The sequence below is a fragment of the Eremothecium cymbalariae genome, chromosome 3, assembly GCF_000235365.1.
Source record: "Eremothecium cymbalariae DBVPG#7215 chromosome 3, complete sequence".
Taxonomy (NCBI): Eukaryota; Fungi; Ascomycota; class Saccharomycetes; order Saccharomycetales; family Saccharomycetaceae; genus Eremothecium; species Eremothecium cymbalariae.
Genome location: NC_016451.1, coordinates 890,996 through 907,271, shown reverse-complemented (window position 1 = coordinate 907,271; position 16,276 = coordinate 890,996). Strand labels below are relative to the sequence as shown.

The following is a 16,276-nucleotide window of genomic DNA, read 5'->3' as shown; positions in this document are numbered from 1 at the left end:
TTTGATGATCATACAAAACAATTATATAACATATAATCATACGCATACTTTAAATGTTTTAGACTACAAGTTGTCAAAACCCCAATTAGTGCATTATTCGGGGGGTTTCCTTTAGTAGTGGTTAACTAATTTTGGTTCTTGCAATGTCAATATGGTTGAAGTTATTGACATTGAATCATCCACTAATGATAAGGTGGGAGATATCACCCTTGACAACAATGTGATAGAAATTGTATCAGACCTTGATGAAATACCCAATGCAGAAGAACCTCAAAGAAGAAATTATCCCTCCTCTCCAAACAAACAGTACACTAGAGCTTCAGTTGAAGATGTTAACAGTTCTGTTCAGAGGGTATCAGTATCAATTGAACTAGATGGGCAGTTCCAAAGGGATACATCGATAAATGATAGCGAAATTAATACTTCCGACCTTAAAGCATCGTATTCAACACGTTCACATCCATTGGAGGTTATGAGTGTTAATGAAGACTCGAATACTTTCACACCTCCCAAAGTACCTCCCAGGAAAATGGTAAGAAAGATGTTTGTTGACAATAAATATCACATAGATACTGCTACAAAAAACAAAAAACGTAACTCTAGTAAGAGTCCTACAGATATCCTAAGCAATATTTTGAGTGATAGTGAGGATAATACGTCTAGCATAGATACACCTGGAAATAGCAGCACTTATAATCCTGATACGTTGGCTGTTTTAACATCCAAATGGGCATGTTCTGGAAATTCAAAAACAAGTAAATCCGGCACACCATATTCGACTTCACTATATTCTTCCAAGCCTTTGCCCGTTAATACTGAAAATGTGAGGAGCTATTTAAGAAGGACACTAGCCAACAGTAATAATGTTGTTGTAAGCGATGCAATTGATGAATTTTCATCTCATGCATTAATTTCAAGCGCACTTCCGCCTGAAGAATTAAGTTCTGAACGACCGTCTGCTGCGACTAAAAGAACTAGGGAAGGTTCTAGTGTTCGGTCAGAACCTGAAGGGTCGACATCAACATCACTAAGGGGAAGCAAGACTTTATCATGCGACAAAAATCCTGAACAAAGAATTAATGACATAGTTTCATTAACCGAAGTCCAGAATTTTCGAAATGAAATAAATGAAAAATCTGGCACACCATCAGAAGGTGGAACGATTGTTGAATTCTTAGAACTGTCTCAAGATGAGGGTATAAGCACACCTAAGAAACAAAAGTCACCTTCATATGAGTCAATCGATCCAGACTCGTCGTTTATTTCAGGGGCGCTAAACAATTCGACAGAAACAAAAAATGTTGTGGATTCAAACGAACAGGCTACTCAATTTTCTGATAAGATCTACATTGTCCATAGTGAACATTTTTCAGATGCTGAATCTCAGTCTATGATCGGTAGAATCATTTCCAATGCAAAATTAAAAAAGCGTTTTAATGAAGCCAATAAAGCATCGAGAAATAAGGACATATTATTAGCAGAGCTTGTTCTTAGTATTAATGATGATGTCTACAAATATTTCTCAAGTGAACAGGTACACATAAAAGAAGTATTAAGTCCTGCACAAGTATTCCAAAATTATGAAGACTTGCCCATCATACGTTTTAAAAGAAATTGCACTACGATTTACGATTTGAACCACAATTTATTCTACCCATGTGATTCTGTGTTATGCGAAGAGACTACATGTGTCTTATTTTATAAGGCTATTGACTTTTTTTATCAATATCGTACTCAAAAGAATTACTTTCTTCGAAGAATAAGAAGCCTTGCTAAATCTGGTAAAAAAGTCATCATAGCATTGAATGATTACAATCGACTTGAAAAATCTATAACTCATTTGGAAAATAAACATCTAAGAGAGAGAGTTGAGGAGCAGCTGAATGGTAATTTAACGAGTCCAAAAAGGAAATCCGCCAAAGAGGTAAAACTGGAAGAATTAGACATGAAGGCAAAGGACTTGGATAGAAAATTAAATGAAATTACCATTCATGCAGATGTTGATATATTTCCTATTAACAGCACCTTAGATTTCATGAATTGGCTCAATAACTTGGTATTGGTTGTGGCTAAGCACAGATATCACTCTACTGTGAAAAATATGAATTGGGCCCATATTAACGTCAAAATTGGAAAAACCCCCACTGAAGTTCTCTCAAAAGCACTGCAACAAGTAAATAACGTTACTCAATGTAAGGCAGATAGAATCACAAATGTGTACCCCTCATTTCAAAAACTATTTGCTGACTTCAGGAAAGGTTACTTAGTATCGGGGAGGGATGGTAATCCATTGATGACTAAACTAGCCGAGAAAGCCATATATGCACTTTGCATGTCAGATAACCCGGAGGAAAAGATATACTTTGACTAAACAGTATAACTTACAAGGGATATTCTAATATACATTTAAATACGCCCTATTTATTAGAGGGTCTCACGATGAGCTGAAGCTTAAGGAACACCCTGCAATGAACACCTTTGTTAATTAATCATGCTCAGTTTTTAACAATAATTAAACACCGCTATTCTAATATTTGTCTCACAGTTTCATAATCTTCTTCGTTCAGGCGATTCTTTAACGCTTCCAACTTCTTAAAGGACGACTGTAACTTCGTAATTTCAGACTTTTCAAACTTAACATGAGATTGACTTAGTATCGCCAGAAAGTTTAATGCCCTATCTATTAAATATATATTAACACTTGGGTCCAAAAAGTCTATCGAAGACTCAATTAATTTGTCTTTCCTTAGTGAATCCAAAAAGCTCTGCTCAATATTAACTGTAGTCAGGATCGCAGCCAAAAACGCAAGGACTCGCAACTTCAACTTTTCTGAAAGTGATGAATCGTTTAGCACCGGTTTAATTAAGTCAAGGCCCTCATTCTGAACAACAAGTTCACAAACTGTACTATTGTGTCTCACCAAGCTAGATAGAGCATAGAAACTTTTGGTTCTGACCTGGCTGCTTTGTGTTGTATCTTTAGCCAACCCAATAACCTTTTCCAATCCACCTTCATTCTTCACAAAGCTCTCCTGTGATTTCGAATTATTCTGGACAGCTGTACCAATAACAGACAAAGATGCAACACGCAGCTCTTCCTCTGGGCTATCCAAAATTTCAATCAATGGCCCCCACAGCTTCAAGTTTTCAATATTGTTAGCGTTATCCAAATTTTCAATCAACATCTCGAAATTATCGAAAGCAATTAGCTTATTATCTAACTCTGCCTCGGGATTCATAATCACTGCAATGGCCTGCTTCATCAATGTAGGTTCATCTGGTCCACCACCAAACAATTGTTGCAATAATTTTGGGTCTGGTTGTCCTGCCTTAGCAATAGCCTCGTCATCACCTTGCGCGTTCGCAATAGACCAATGTAGTAACTTTTCCATATCGTCTTTCTCGATTATAAATAAAAGCTATCTCCAGATTTTCTAAGGAGCTATACGATGAGCTAGATTATCCTTTTATGATGTTTTAAATGTTGAACTCGTCTTCACTTTGGTAAAAGCGTTCGTCTAGAAAGGCCTTCTAGAAATTTAAAGAACAGTGCTTATGAAAAACGTTCATTATATTCGACAACATGCGAAACGGCAATTTTAGTGATTCATGTTCAGTACATGTACATGTTCATTATACATAGATGGAGACAAGTTGAGGGTGAATAATCAATGATGTTTGAATGTATTAAAGTTGATTATACTAAGAATCCTTTGAGTGACAAAGTAATACTCCCGCAGCAGATATTGGAAGAGCTTATAGGGTCAGGGTCACATGATGTTTTCGATGAGTCAAAACCGTTGACATTAGCAATAGACGTCTTCCGGAAAGAGGACGGGGAACGTTTGGGGTCAGCTGTTGTTGGTGTAAGAGAGTTCAGTTTGTTAGATATTAATGAAATTGTGGTACCATGGTTAGTTGCGTACAAATTGGGGATTTTAGATAATGTGGATTGCACCGTTATGGACTACAAGTTGTTAAGAGAATTACCCAATGGGACTTCTATAGAATTGGAACCTCTAGGGGCTATAAAGTGGGAGAATCTGATAAATGATCCAGCCAAATATATGGATTCGACAGTAGATAATTCTATTACTAGGAAGTTCTTTTTCGATGAGTTACATGTCCGCTCCTTCTTGGAAGCTCGATGGAACAACACTTTAACGTCTGTTGTGGATGGTGAATATATGCTAGTATCGGGAGAGGAGAATGGACGAGTAGCAAAGGAAATTTATAAGTTTAAAATCCACCGCTTAGAGCCTGCAAAGATAGTCTGTGTTGTCAATACAGACTTGGATTTAAACATTATCGGCTCGTTTGAAGTACCTGTTGATGCACGAGGGATTGAAGGGACCAGTATTTTTATGGATGAAGATTTGCAGGAACTTCAGGTTATAGATGCTTCATTAAATGAACCAATTTCTGTGCAACCTGGTCAGAAAGTTATTTATAGAGTCAGGAATGATGGTCAAGTGAGGATAGAGATTTTAAGCAATGATATGGACGAATCATTTCAATTAATGACTTCTCCAAATGACCTAGTCAGAAAGGAGTGTTTCACAAGTACCACATTGCTTTCAGCTAGTATGGAGTCTAAAGAAGGAATCAATTCTGGTTCTAAGATCAGTTTAACCAATGCAGATACTTCGTATATTTTGCCTTTTTATCTTTCCAAACCGAGTTTATCATCATATTCTTTCATAGTTGTTACTGATGATCTTGCAGACTCGAAGAAGTCTATTGTAGATGAAAATTTAATTGTTTGCCAATCCTGTAAAAAGGGAATTTTAAAAGATGCGTATTTATTACATGAACTACATTGCCAAAGATCGACAAAAATATGCACAATATGTAACAAAAAGTACCTTCTTTGCAAGAAGATTCCAGAACAGCATTGGCATTGTAGTTTTCCATCTTGTGGTTCACATGGTGACACAGATATTAGTTACCAAAGTCATTTGAATTGGTTTCATGAATCTGCAACCTGTACAGATTGTGATGAGAAATTTCCAAATTTGGTAGAACTTAGTCGACACAGAAGTTCTTCCTGTCCTAAGGGCCTCCACTATTGTCAGTTTTGTCATTTGATCGTTCCTCGTGGTGAAAGCAACATTGAATCAAAGTATTTTAATCTATCTGGTCATGAATATCGCTGTGGTACTAAAACAATTGATTGTGAAAAATGCGGAAGATCTATTAGAAAATTAGAAATCGCATCCCATTTAAGTTTACATGCTCTGGATCGTAAGGTCAAGGCCAGGTCGACAGTACTTAGAAAGTGCTCCAATGAAAACTGCAGTCGGGTGGGACCATCATTCAACAACCTATATAATCTATGTGATGCATGCTTTGGGCCATTCTACTCAACTGACGATGACAAAAATGGCCGTAAATTCAAATCGAGAATAGAACGGAGGTACGTGATACAGCTAAGTCGTGGCTGTGGGTTTTCCTTTTGCAAAAATCCCGAATGCAAATCTTCTGGTTTAATATCGTTTCCGGACATGAAAGCACTAATAAATCACGTCAATGAAGATTTACTAAACCGAGATGAATTTCGATTATGTGTGGATGAATCCAATACGAAACGCAAACTGCTAGGAGATATATTCTATGACACACAGCCCGGAAAATACTCCATAGAATGGGTATATAAAGCGGCGTACGAATCCTCTGCTAATGATCTTGAGACTCTCCATTCGTGGTTAGCAGAAAATGCAGTTACAGAAGCAGAGGAATGAAATAATATATCGGTTTGTCTTTCAAAAATGTAACCTCATTTGTAGTGAATTTTGTTACTATGTACCTTTAAAAAATCATCCAGTTTATACACAAAATCCATCCCGACAGTTTTCAACTCATCGATTTGTTTCCTGGAGATTTTGATTGCTTGAGGTGTTAACTGATCATCGTTTATTAGCTGTTTTTTCATCAAATTAAAATGCTTGTCAACCTCATCATTACACCAGCTCACCAGAACTGATGAATATTTAGCGGTTTCACCCTCAAAGAGTCTTTGAAACTGGATTGCAACTTTTTTTATAGTCTGGAACCTAATCACTGCAACTTGAGTAATATACGAATTAGAATTATCATGTACTCCAACCTGTAAAACTAAGTCCTGAATTAAATTGGATCTGTTATTTAAAAATAATTGCAATGCGTCCACTGGCATACCCAAAGAAATTAAAGATTTTGCACTTTTTTCGAGCTTTTCAGCATCTAAGTGCTCTGTATTAATAACATGGGTTAATTTCTGTGTGATCGTATTCCTGTTTTGATTACACTTCATTTTCAACAAATCTAATAGCATAACCTCTTCTTCAGTTCCAGCTACTATTCCATTCAGTATACTCTCAATTGAGCGGAGTTTTCTTATAGCATATTCAAAATTCATTCTAGTAACAGGAACGTTTAGTTCTTCTAACTCTTCGTCTGCCAATTTTAATTTAATCGTAGCTTGGTTTACATCTCCAGACCTGGATCGAGCATGCATCGACAGGCTAATATTTTGTAATAAGCTTTCTTGATGCATTTGGCTACGATCTGGTGTTGTATGTACAGTACCAAGGGATCTTTGCCGACTGTGTCCCTTCGCTGGACTGCTTACATCTCTAACGGGGGATTGTTGAGTTGATTGTAAATAAGTGAACGAGTTCCTTAACTTTCGTGCATTGTCTTCCTCTGCCTCATAAATATCCCTCAATTCATCTTTAGCGGCCTTTAGTTCACTGAGGAGTTTTTCATATTCAGCAGCTGTTCTAGACCTGTACAGAAAATGGTTTTTATTTCCAAATTGAAATGATAACGTGTAATTTTGTTCTTCATTCACAGATAGGTCCCTCAAAAAACAGCATTGATCTGCAACCAACTCATTATTCTTTTCTTGCCGATTAGCCGCAACAAGTATCATATCATTTAAAATAAAAATGTGAACATTATGCATAGGTTTTAAGGTAGCAATATTAATCTCTACCCAATGACTGGATTCCATTAAGATATGCCTTCCTGAATCTCGAGAAATATACTTTTGGGCGCCCTCAACTGACTTGAAGAGACTGCTCAATTCTGTGGTCCACATTTTTTCTAACATATAAACACTTGTCCTGTCCTTATTATTATTCGTTGACTTTACAGGAGGAAGAAGTGATGATGTAGTAGATGACGACTTGGTAGTAAGTATCGAGCTTGCACTATTCCGAAACTGTTCTTTCTCTAACTGCAACCTCTTTTCTGCCATAGAAGTAAACTGATCCATCACCACCTGTAATTGTTTAACTTTGGATCTCAATTCATCTAACTCAGTACAAGCAACACCTAGTTCCATATTTACAATCATAATTTCATTATATGACTTGTTAATATTGGTTTTAATTTCTTCCTCAATTTCTAAAGATAAATCATTTAAATTAGAAGAAAATTGGTCAACCTCTAACGCAGTAGCATCGCCTAACTTCTCATGAACAAATCTTTTAGCCAGAAACTTTGGATCACTTAAAATATCACGTAATGACCGACCTTCGTATATATCTAATGGCATCCTCTTCTGGTTTGGTTTTATAAGCTCAGGTGGAAGCAAAGAATTATCTCTCAAAGGGAACTCACCTGTTGGTAACGCTGGGGCGTTAGAGAAATCAATTGTAGGAGGAACATATTTCGCATTATGCACAGACAGCCTTCTTTGCATAGAAGTACCAACTTTCCTACGATCTTTGACCCCAATTTCTGGAAGTTTTAACGAATCTCTGGGAACAGCAGCAAAATCTTCATAGGCATTGGATTTTAGTTGCTTAGGGGGATCTTGTTGTTTTGTCCTTCCAGGAGATGATAATTTATTCCAATTGTTTCTAGCCTTCCTTAAAGAAAAGTCTACCATTTTGAATAGAACAAATTATTGAATACTCTCGATCAAAATTAAAAAATGGCTTAGATCTTCCTTATTTCTGAGGGTAGATGAAGCTACCGTTCCCTTGTATGCTTGGAACCCGTATATTGTAGATTTATTTGGACTTTTTAAATTAAAAGTATACTAACTTAACACAGAGTCACGTGCATCTATATATTTTCAATTACAAAGTTAGAAATCTCCTAAGATGGCATATTTGAAGAATATTCAGGCCATATAGGGTCTACCAGGTTCTATAAAGTGTGTGCTTGGCATTAAGGTGTTACTTTGGTGCATCATTATTAATTGCTATGGATATTAGGTTAAACCGGCACTCGAACATTAATAAATTTCAATAGCCTTCCAGCAACATCGAGCAGTGTACTATATACATAATCAACCAATCATACAGCATACAAGTTAATGAAATGTCGCTAACCAGTGAGGAACTCAACTACCTTATCTGGAGGTATCTTCAAGAGTCTGGTCATGAAGTTAGCGCACTATCAATGCAGGAGGAAACTCGTGTGTTGGAGTTTGATGAAAAGTATAAAGAACATATACCTATAGGCACTCTGGTTAATTTTGTTCAGAAGGGCATTCTGTATACTGAAAGCGAGCTTTTAGTTCGATATGATGGTAATGTAATGCCTGTAGATCCAAGCCATTATGAGAAGGATTTTAATTTAGTACAGGCTTTAGAGGTGGATAAACAAAGATTTCCAGAACTAGTTGCAAGAGGGAGGTTTGCATTGAAGCATGAAGAAGAAAAAGAGCCTGATATACAAATTAAGGATGAAGGGATTGGGAAGGACAGTGATGATTCATTTATCAAGACTTTACAGTGCCTGTATACTTTTCCTGCAGGTTATGTATCGCAGTGGAATCCAAAATTTGGGACGGTATTTGCTTGTGGTCATAGAGATTCACAAGCATCAATAATATACTTTGAGGAATTTGAAGACAAGTGGACTATCAAAGATACATACTCGCTTGTTCATCCTAATGTATCTGAAAAGCAAAACGAAGTAACGTGCCTCGAATGGTCACCGAACGGAGAAAGCTTATTAACCGGTGTAGAAAATGGAGAATTGAGGCTTTGGTCCATGGAAGGAAAGCTGCAAAACATCCTTAGTCATCATAAGGCTCCAGTGGTGTGTATAAAATGGAATATTGATCAGACTCATGTACTGACCTGTGATGTAGAAAACGTGACTATAGTATGGAATGCGTTATCTGGTACTGCGTTACAGCATTTCAATTTCAGAGAACCGGGTAGTACCGAATCGCTTGGCGTCGATATTACATGGATAGATCAGGATAAATTTGCCATTCCAGGGCTACATGGTTCTATATTAATTTTTAATATCGGCGTAAGCAAGCCAATTGGGAAACTATTAGGACATACCCAAACGTTGACTACCTTGTCTTATAATTCAGAAAACCAGCTATTATTAAGTGCTTCTGATGACTATACGCTGCGTATTTGGAGGGGCGGGAATATTAATCCATCTAATACTTTCTATGGCCATACCCAGTCTATCACATCCGCACAGTGGATTAACGAGGATACGATTATATCTACTTCAATGGATGGATCAATCTCTGTGTGGTCAATAAAATTCAGTTCTCCAATTGCAACAGCTACTGTAGACGGTCTACCCAATTTTACTGGATCTTTGTCGCCTGATAAACTTAAATTCGCTACAGGTACAATGGATGGTGAAGTGACAGTTTATGATATTAAGAAGCTACTAAATAGTTTAAAAGGCCATGGAATGAGTGCCAATACAGTTTCTAATTCAATTTCTATCCCTGTAATAGGCGATTACCAATCAAATAAGGAAGGTAGCTATGTAGTGCATATTGCTTGGAGCCAAGATAGTAAAAGGCTAAGTGTCTCATATTCACTGGGTGATGTAGCTATGATATCTTTGGTATGATTTAACTTCTATTAATTGTTTATATATGTTCATATTTACCTAGTAATTGGCCAAATATTGTGTAATGTTAATATTTATTTTATTTCTCTGTCTGTCTGTCATTAGCTGAACTTTAGTCGTAAATAAAATTAACCTAATAAGCAAAATTTCGTTAGCGTTAAAGCGAATCACATTCGGTACAACTTGGAATAAAACCATACATAGAGCATTTCCTTAAGGTAATTTTACTGTGATGGACGCCATTGCAGAAAGTACATTCCAGGTTAACAAGAGCAAGCCTCAGCTAGTAGAGGATACTCCGTCGTTGCTTACTCTTGTAATAGATACAAATCCAAAATTGTGGGCAGACTTGGATAAGGAGGTGGGCCAGGAAGGGCAGCTATTACAAGCCCTGAAATCTATCATAATATTTTTAAATGCTCATCTATCATTTAACAATAGCAATCAAGTTTCAGTTATTGCTGCATATTCTAGAGGTATTAAATACCTATATCCTCCCGCTGATGAGTTAGAAGATATGTCTGAGAAGAAAACGTTACATGAAGACAAGTCGATCATCAATAGAGATATGTACAGAGGATTCCGAAATGTAGATGAAACAGTGGTAGAAGAACTCTACAAACTTTTTATACAGGAGATTAATGATCAAGAGAATTCCAAGATACAACCCATCAAGAGTACATTATCGGGAGCAATGTCCGCTGGGTTGACATATATTAACAGAATAGTAAAAGAAAACGAAAGTACAAGTTTGAAGTCACGTTTATTAGTTATTACATGCGGCAGTAACGCAGGTAAAGATGAAATATTCCAGTATATCCCAATTATGAACTGTATCTTCTCTGCAACTAAAATGAGATGTTCCATTGATGTTGTGAAGATTGGGGGAACGGAAGAATCAACATTTCTGCAACAAGCTACTGATGCTACAAATGGTAATTACTTACACGTTGAGAATACCGAAGGTTTAATCCAATATTTGTCGACGGCTATGTTTATCGACCCATCATTGAGACAGTGGATCGTGAAGCCAAACCAAAGTGCAGTAGATTTTAGAACTTCGTGCTATTTAACTGGGACGGTTGTCGCTATAGGATTCGTTTGCAGTGTTTGTCTCTGCGTACTCTCAATTATACCACCAGAAAACAAATGTCCTGCTTGTGATGCAGAATTTGATGAGAAGGTAGTAGCTAAATTGAAACGAAAGCCAGTAATACCTGGCTTAGTAAAGAAAAGGAAGCAGAAAATTGTTAAGTAAAAATCTGTTTATGCAATGAGTATATAATATTCAGGCTAACTTTCACGTGATGGATTATGATCGAAAGGCCTTTTAATGGTGGTTGGAACAATCTACTGTGGAAGATTATTTGAAAGGGTTGTGAACTTCATCTTGATGTCTCTCCAACAACCTTTGGGTAGGTAAATTTTTACCACATTTAATGCAAATATTATCGTGATGCTGTTCGACATGAGATGGATAGAGATGGACTTCAATTAGCAATCCGTTACATGGCGGATCATTGCAGATTATATGATTTTCTGGAAGATTAATAGCAGGTGATATGTTACAATCGTCATCTCTTTTCCTTTTTACCATGTTTAATCATTTTTGTATTAAGTTTTCTGTAGTGTTAGGAATAAGTATACGGTGAATTTATTTCATGAACTTTACAATCATTGAGACTTTATGTAACCTTGCAGCGCTTTAGGAAAACAAAGTAATGAGCCATACAAGTGGCCCATTAGACCCAATATTTGGCCAGTCTAGGTCATTTGATTGCAGTGGCGAAGAAGTTAACCCTGATGTAGTGAAATATTTGGAGTTTGTAAGGAACGAAGCATTACGCACTAATGCAACAAATTCCAGACAAGTTGCAGCTGGTAGGAAGAGGGTTGAAATCAGCTATGAAGATGATGTGCCGAATTTAATCGACTCAGAATTGTCAGATAGGGCTATAGAATTACCATTTGATGTGGATGAGGCAATTGAGTGGTTCAAATCTTTACGACATTATGCCCAAAGTTCAAGTGAACCGTCTCAAGGCTACAATAAAGAAACTTTGGAGTTCCTTTTATTCAGTTTAAAACAATATATTGATTCCAAAAATGATAGTGGTGATGAAATGAAAAATCTAGCTGAACTTCTTAAAGATGTAAAACCAGTAAAAGAAATAGATTCCCTTGAACTCGATGAAAAGTGGGCTCAAAAGCTTATCCTAAGGCTCACAAGACGCAATTTTGCCAGTTTAGAAAATCTAAAACTTAAAATAAATTCTGTAATTCCCATTCCTACTCGAGATAAAGCTTGGAGGGTCCATATCCCATTAAATGAACCTACCCACGAATTTTTCCATAGGATGAGCTCACAACAGTTGTTTGAACTAGTACGCTACATGGACGAAAATCTAACCGTTGAACTCCAATCCTCTAATGCTGTTGACTATTCTCAATGGCTGTTTTATTTGCTTCTACACTTACCTGATCATTTAACGGCGAGTGGGGTGTCCAAAGTAAGGTCATTAGCTAAGAAAGCCAGGGAATTTGTTGTGAATAAAAATAGTAATGCTCCCCTACTCGAGTTCCCCTCTGAGATGTTACATGAAGAACTGCCAACTGCTCAAATGACATCTGTGCACTTAGTATTAGTTGTTGTTAGTGTAATATACGGGCAGAGAGACCTTCTACGATACTGAACTTTAAAGGTATTAATGACCTGGGAATTCACCTACGGAATGGTAGGTAGGTAAGCATCTTTCATCTTCTGTAACTGCAGTTAACCAAGGTCTTCTCCAATGATACACAAATGAATCGCCGGAATTATCTATTTCAGGAACTCAATTCCTTTACATATCGTCTGCAAATTTATTCTTTTGAATGTCTTTTAAACGATATAAATATATATATTTATCCTCTTTTTATTAATTGCCAATTTTTAAAAAGCTTATATGTACTAAGGATATTAACCGGACCTCAGCCAAGTCTTCGCAATAAATAGTCAACTTCTACTTCCTTTGTCAACGGGATAACGAATTCCTTATAAATCCGCACCAAATACTCTGGTGTCACTTTTTTATCACCATTCTTATCAGACGGATCAACACCATAAACTTCTGCTTTTAGTTTCAACCTGTTCAAGATAGCCTGCTCCACTGCATTATTGGTTATAGTAGCTACAATTCCTTTAATGTCTCTATCTATGATCAATTGTGTGTATTTCTCTTTGTTAGCTCGAAATTTCGCCTCAGCAACGAACTTACCAAAATGAATCCTTCTGCTTAAAGCCTGCAAACAATCAAGGTCACACATCGCCACAGACCCCAAGTTCTCAAAACTATCGCCATCCGTTTTCGAGAGTAAAGGAACTATCTTCTCGATATAGTTTGCCTTGATTGTCTCATTGTAATTCACACCATTTGCATAATCACCCAAAATTTGAGGGTAGTCTATAGGCGGTAGAATGGGCTTGAGGATCTCCCCCGGAAAGAACGGTGTCTGATCTGGGGATTCAAACCTTCTTAATTGCGAGTGCACTAACTCCATATGCAAAAGCGCCCAGTCCAAAAACGAACCTTGAAATCCCGGAATGGGCACAGCCTTATGTTTCGCTGTATATACGGCTGGACATGTTGGAAAGTACGATCTTTCGATGAAGTTGAAGATAATGGTATCCTCCATTCGAATTAGTTCACGCCTAATGTTATCTAAGTTTAAAACTGTTTCTGGCTTAAGAAAATCCATCTATGATATATTGTTGGGATGCAAGTTTTAAAATTCTTGATTTCATCCACCAACTTGTGAGGAAGACTGGAGGGATCGGTTTTACTGAAACGTCGTGAAGTTATATAAATATAAACCAACGTGTTTCTTAAGCTTCACAAAAATGACGCAACTTTTTAGTTTGGCTTCAAAACGGTTTGTTGATATTCCGACTATGAGTCATGAACTTCAATGGAAATAATAAAATATTCGTCTCGAATTGTGAAAAGGATGGTTGAGGGGGGAGCGCAAAGATAGACATATTAAGTATAGTATATAGAACACAAATGAGGATACCTATATGGCGACAATAATTGATGTCATTACAATTCCAAATGTCGCTAGAGAAATGAAATACAGAACGTTTGAACATCGTTCAAGTCTTTTCCTGTAGTTTTTTTAAAAGTTTTTCGTTCTCCACGGCCTGGCGGTCCAAATCTGCTTGGTCCCTGTATAAACCCCAGGTTCTGAACCAGAGAAATCGCCGTAAGCGAGACCATTTGTCAGTATTTAGGCCATAGTTAAGCTGTGCAAGGGCCAAATCGCGTTCTGTTTCGTCTTGGGTGAAATACCGCTTGTGTAAGCCATCTTCAAGCTTGCTCAAAAATGCCGTTGCCTCTATACAGATAGCAAGTGCACCAATCCAAAGCAGCACAGACCAAGGAGAAATTTTTGGTGCAGGTTCATTGTTACTTTGATCTGAAAAATCTTGCCACGTGCCTGCATTGTAGTAGGTAGGATTGCCATGGTAAGTTTGATGCGTCATAGTCATAGGTGGCCTTTTGGGACCATATTCCCAACCGGTTTTATACACATCATACATTTCTTTACGAGAACGGTCTGATAGCAACGCATAAGCCTCATTTATTAACTTAAAACGATAGAGCTTCTCATTCTTGTCTAGTGGTATTAACTGGGAAGAGGGAACTTTCCCTGCCGATGTTCCCTGCGACTTGCTAAATATCACAACATTTTCTGAGATATCGGGGTGATACAACTTGGCCAACCTATGATACTGTTTCTTTAATTTATCAAAACTTATTAAACCTTTTTGCAGACCTAACACTTCATATGGCGAGGGATATTCAGAAGTAGGCCAACGGTGGCCCTCCCTATCACACGGAGGAGGGACATTCATTTCAGTGATAGCATAGTTTCGACAGCCAGGCCAAGTATGGGATATCCTCCATCGGTTACTTAATAATAATGTCACCTCGTGGTTGTAAAGAGGAGAAACCCTTAGATACCACATACGGTCTCGTTATAATCTTTTCTTTACTTGATCTGTTTTGAGGTAGTCAACATGTGTAGAATGTTTGTATGGTAGGTGTTGTGTAGGTTTCTGGGTGTAGTTTAGTTTTATGGTTTTAAGAGTGAAAAGCAGTCCACAAGATTAAAAAACATACCCAACAGATTACCCAGAGAAACGGAGTTCATGATATGTATACACGCAAGGTAGATCGATCATCGGTATATCAATAGCGATTTTTCAAATACTTACAGCCAAACCAGACCAAAAACCGAAACAAAAAGAACGTTGTTTTGCGTTTACTTTCGGGATACATAGATAAATACTTACAGAACTTGCACTATGATATAAGTGTGTGCCGGCCGAACCTTGAATACCTTGTTTTTATCACTTTTCTTGGTAGACACACATACATACCCATAACCTAGGGTGTTTAGCCTGTTTAGTCCGTCTTCATTGCAGGCGATGCAGGCACAGTTTGGGGAAACACCAATCCCATATAACAAACCACCACAGACATCAATCCCATGACGATTTTCATAACTGGACCGAGATCACCACTAGAGGTAGCCGACGACGATGCATTGGGATCACTAGTTAGAAAGGAATGCCACGCAGTAACCACCGAGAACCATGCGAGAAACTTGTTTCTCAAAAATAGAGCTAACATTGGCATTGACTGTGAGAGCAGGCCTTGGCTCGAACTATAGGTTGTATCAGGAGCGGGAATATGCTTATAGCTATAGTTATGAATCCAAAACAGTTAGAATTAAGCCTATATGGGGGGGGGGGGAAAGTACGAGCGAAGTCGCATTCAAAAAGTAGGAAAACATACCCGACAGCCAGATCCTGTCGTTTCACATTGTGCAATGTCATTACGAAGGAGAACTTTTGATCAGAAAGAAATCGATGTCACCCAATTAAACCCCGAAGTGTCCAAATACGTCTCGTGTTGAGATTTGTTTCGTTTGATAAGGAATGGTTCTCATGGAATTAGCTGGAGTTTTTTTATTTTTCGGTTTGATTTTCTTAATGCTGCAGGAAGACCTATCATGCAGCATAAGTCACCGTGGACGGACTTTGTATTTCTGTAGTTATGGATTAAATTAGTAATATGGACGCCATCAACAGGTGTAATGGGTTGGTATTCGAAAGAGTAGTAGCATTATAGGATTATATTTATAAATAAATACAAATTTGATGAGAAGGAACACTCCATGTCTGTTCTCTCGAATAATTTTTGCATTTTTTATGCATTCTGTTTTGTTTCTCTTGTTATCTGCTTAAAAAGACGTGTATACAATATACGGCGTGTGATATTTTATTAGAAGCCCTGCGGCCTTAGCACGGGGAGTTGCATCACAAAATGAAGAAGAAGTCTCTTATTATATTGCCAGTTTCCAGGGAAGCAGGAATCAGAAACAGAAAACAGGGGTGGCGGGT

At 37.4% G+C, this 16,276-nt stretch overlaps 11 protein-coding genes across 11 annotated transcripts; 5 read left to right on the top strand and 6 right to left on the bottom strand.

Annotated features, from left to right (window-relative positions):
- Nucleotides 1–151: 151 nt before the first annotated feature.
- Nucleotides 152–2,371, top strand: MMS4 (Mms4p; the record flags this gene model as incomplete). Its single annotated transcript, XM_003645737.1, has 1 exon — nucleotides 152–2,371. One exon carries the CDS (start codon nucleotides 152–154, stop codon nucleotides 2,369–2,371), a length of 2,220 nt encoding a protein of 739 aa, XP_003645785.1.
- Nucleotides 2,372–2,522: 151 nt separating this feature from the next.
- On the bottom strand, nucleotides 2,523–3,392 carry FES1 (Hsp70 nucleotide exchange factor FES1; the record flags this gene model as incomplete). The annotated part of the gene is made up of 1 exon (XM_003645736.1): nucleotides 2,523–3,392. One exon carries the CDS (start codon nucleotides 3,390–3,392, stop codon nucleotides 2,523–2,525), a length of 870 nt encoding a protein of 289 aa, XP_003645784.1.
- A 282-nt stretch (nucleotides 3,393–3,674) lies between these two features.
- Nucleotides 3,675–5,741, top strand: Ecym_3483 (uncharacterized protein; the record flags this gene model as incomplete). Its single annotated transcript, XM_003645735.1, has 1 exon — nucleotides 3,675–5,741. The coding sequence occupies one exon, from the start codon at nucleotides 3,675–3,677 to the stop codon at nucleotides 5,739–5,741; it is 2,067 nt and encodes a 688-aa protein (XP_003645783.1).
- Nucleotides 5,742–5,776: 35 nt separating this feature from the next.
- On the bottom strand, nucleotides 5,777–7,876 carry EXO84 (exocyst subunit EXO84; the record flags this gene model as incomplete). Its single annotated transcript, XM_003645734.1, has 1 exon — nucleotides 5,777–7,876. One exon carries the CDS (start codon nucleotides 7,874–7,876, stop codon nucleotides 5,777–5,779), a length of 2,100 nt encoding a protein of 699 aa, XP_003645782.1.
- A 437-nt stretch (nucleotides 7,877–8,313) lies between these two features.
- On the top strand, nucleotides 8,314–9,828 carry SIF2 (Sif2p; the record flags this gene model as incomplete). Its single annotated transcript, XM_003645733.1, has 1 exon — nucleotides 8,314–9,828. The coding sequence occupies one exon, from the start codon at nucleotides 8,314–8,316 to the stop codon at nucleotides 9,826–9,828; it is 1,515 nt and encodes a 504-aa protein (XP_003645781.1).
- A 232-nt stretch (nucleotides 9,829–10,060) lies between these two features.
- TFB4 (TFIIH/NER complex subunit TFB4) lies at nucleotides 10,061–11,086 on the top strand (the record flags this gene model as incomplete). The annotated part of the gene is made up of 1 exon (XM_003645732.1): nucleotides 10,061–11,086. One exon carries the CDS (start codon nucleotides 10,061–10,063, stop codon nucleotides 11,084–11,086), a length of 1,026 nt encoding a protein of 341 aa, XP_003645780.1.
- Nucleotides 11,087–11,191: 105 nt separating this feature from the next.
- On the bottom strand, nucleotides 11,192–11,425 carry Ecym_3479 (uncharacterized protein; the record flags this gene model as incomplete). The annotated part of the gene is made up of 1 exon (XM_003645731.1): nucleotides 11,192–11,425. The coding sequence occupies one exon, from the start codon at nucleotides 11,423–11,425 to the stop codon at nucleotides 11,192–11,194; it is 234 nt and encodes a 77-aa protein (XP_003645779.1).
- A 124-nt stretch (nucleotides 11,426–11,549) lies between these two features.
- Nucleotides 11,550–12,521, top strand: BRR1 (Brr1p; the record flags this gene model as incomplete). The annotated part of the gene is made up of 1 exon (XM_003645730.1): nucleotides 11,550–12,521. The coding sequence occupies one exon, from the start codon at nucleotides 11,550–11,552 to the stop codon at nucleotides 12,519–12,521; it is 972 nt and encodes a 323-aa protein (XP_003645778.1).
- A 277-nt stretch (nucleotides 12,522–12,798) lies between these two features.
- Nucleotides 12,799–13,566, bottom strand: ARO7 (chorismate mutase ARO7; the record flags this gene model as incomplete). Its single annotated transcript, XM_003645729.1, has 1 exon — nucleotides 12,799–13,566. One exon carries the CDS (start codon nucleotides 13,564–13,566, stop codon nucleotides 12,799–12,801), a length of 768 nt encoding a protein of 255 aa, XP_003645777.1.
- Nucleotides 13,567–13,960: 394 nt separating this feature from the next.
- Nucleotides 13,961–14,836, bottom strand: JID1 (Jid1p; the record flags this gene model as incomplete). Its single annotated transcript, XM_003645728.1, has 1 exon — nucleotides 13,961–14,836. The coding sequence occupies one exon, from the start codon at nucleotides 14,834–14,836 to the stop codon at nucleotides 13,961–13,963; it is 876 nt and encodes a 291-aa protein (XP_003645776.1).
- Nucleotides 14,837–15,275: 439 nt separating this feature from the next.
- Nucleotides 15,276–15,709, bottom strand: Ecym_3475 (uncharacterized protein; the record flags this gene model as incomplete). Its single annotated transcript, XM_003645727.1, has 2 exons — nucleotides 15,276–15,572; nucleotides 15,665–15,709. The coding sequence occupies 2 exons, from the start codon at nucleotides 15,707–15,709 to the stop codon at nucleotides 15,276–15,278; spliced, it is 342 nt and encodes a 113-aa protein (XP_003645775.1).
- Nucleotides 15,710–16,276: the final 567 nt, after the last annotated feature.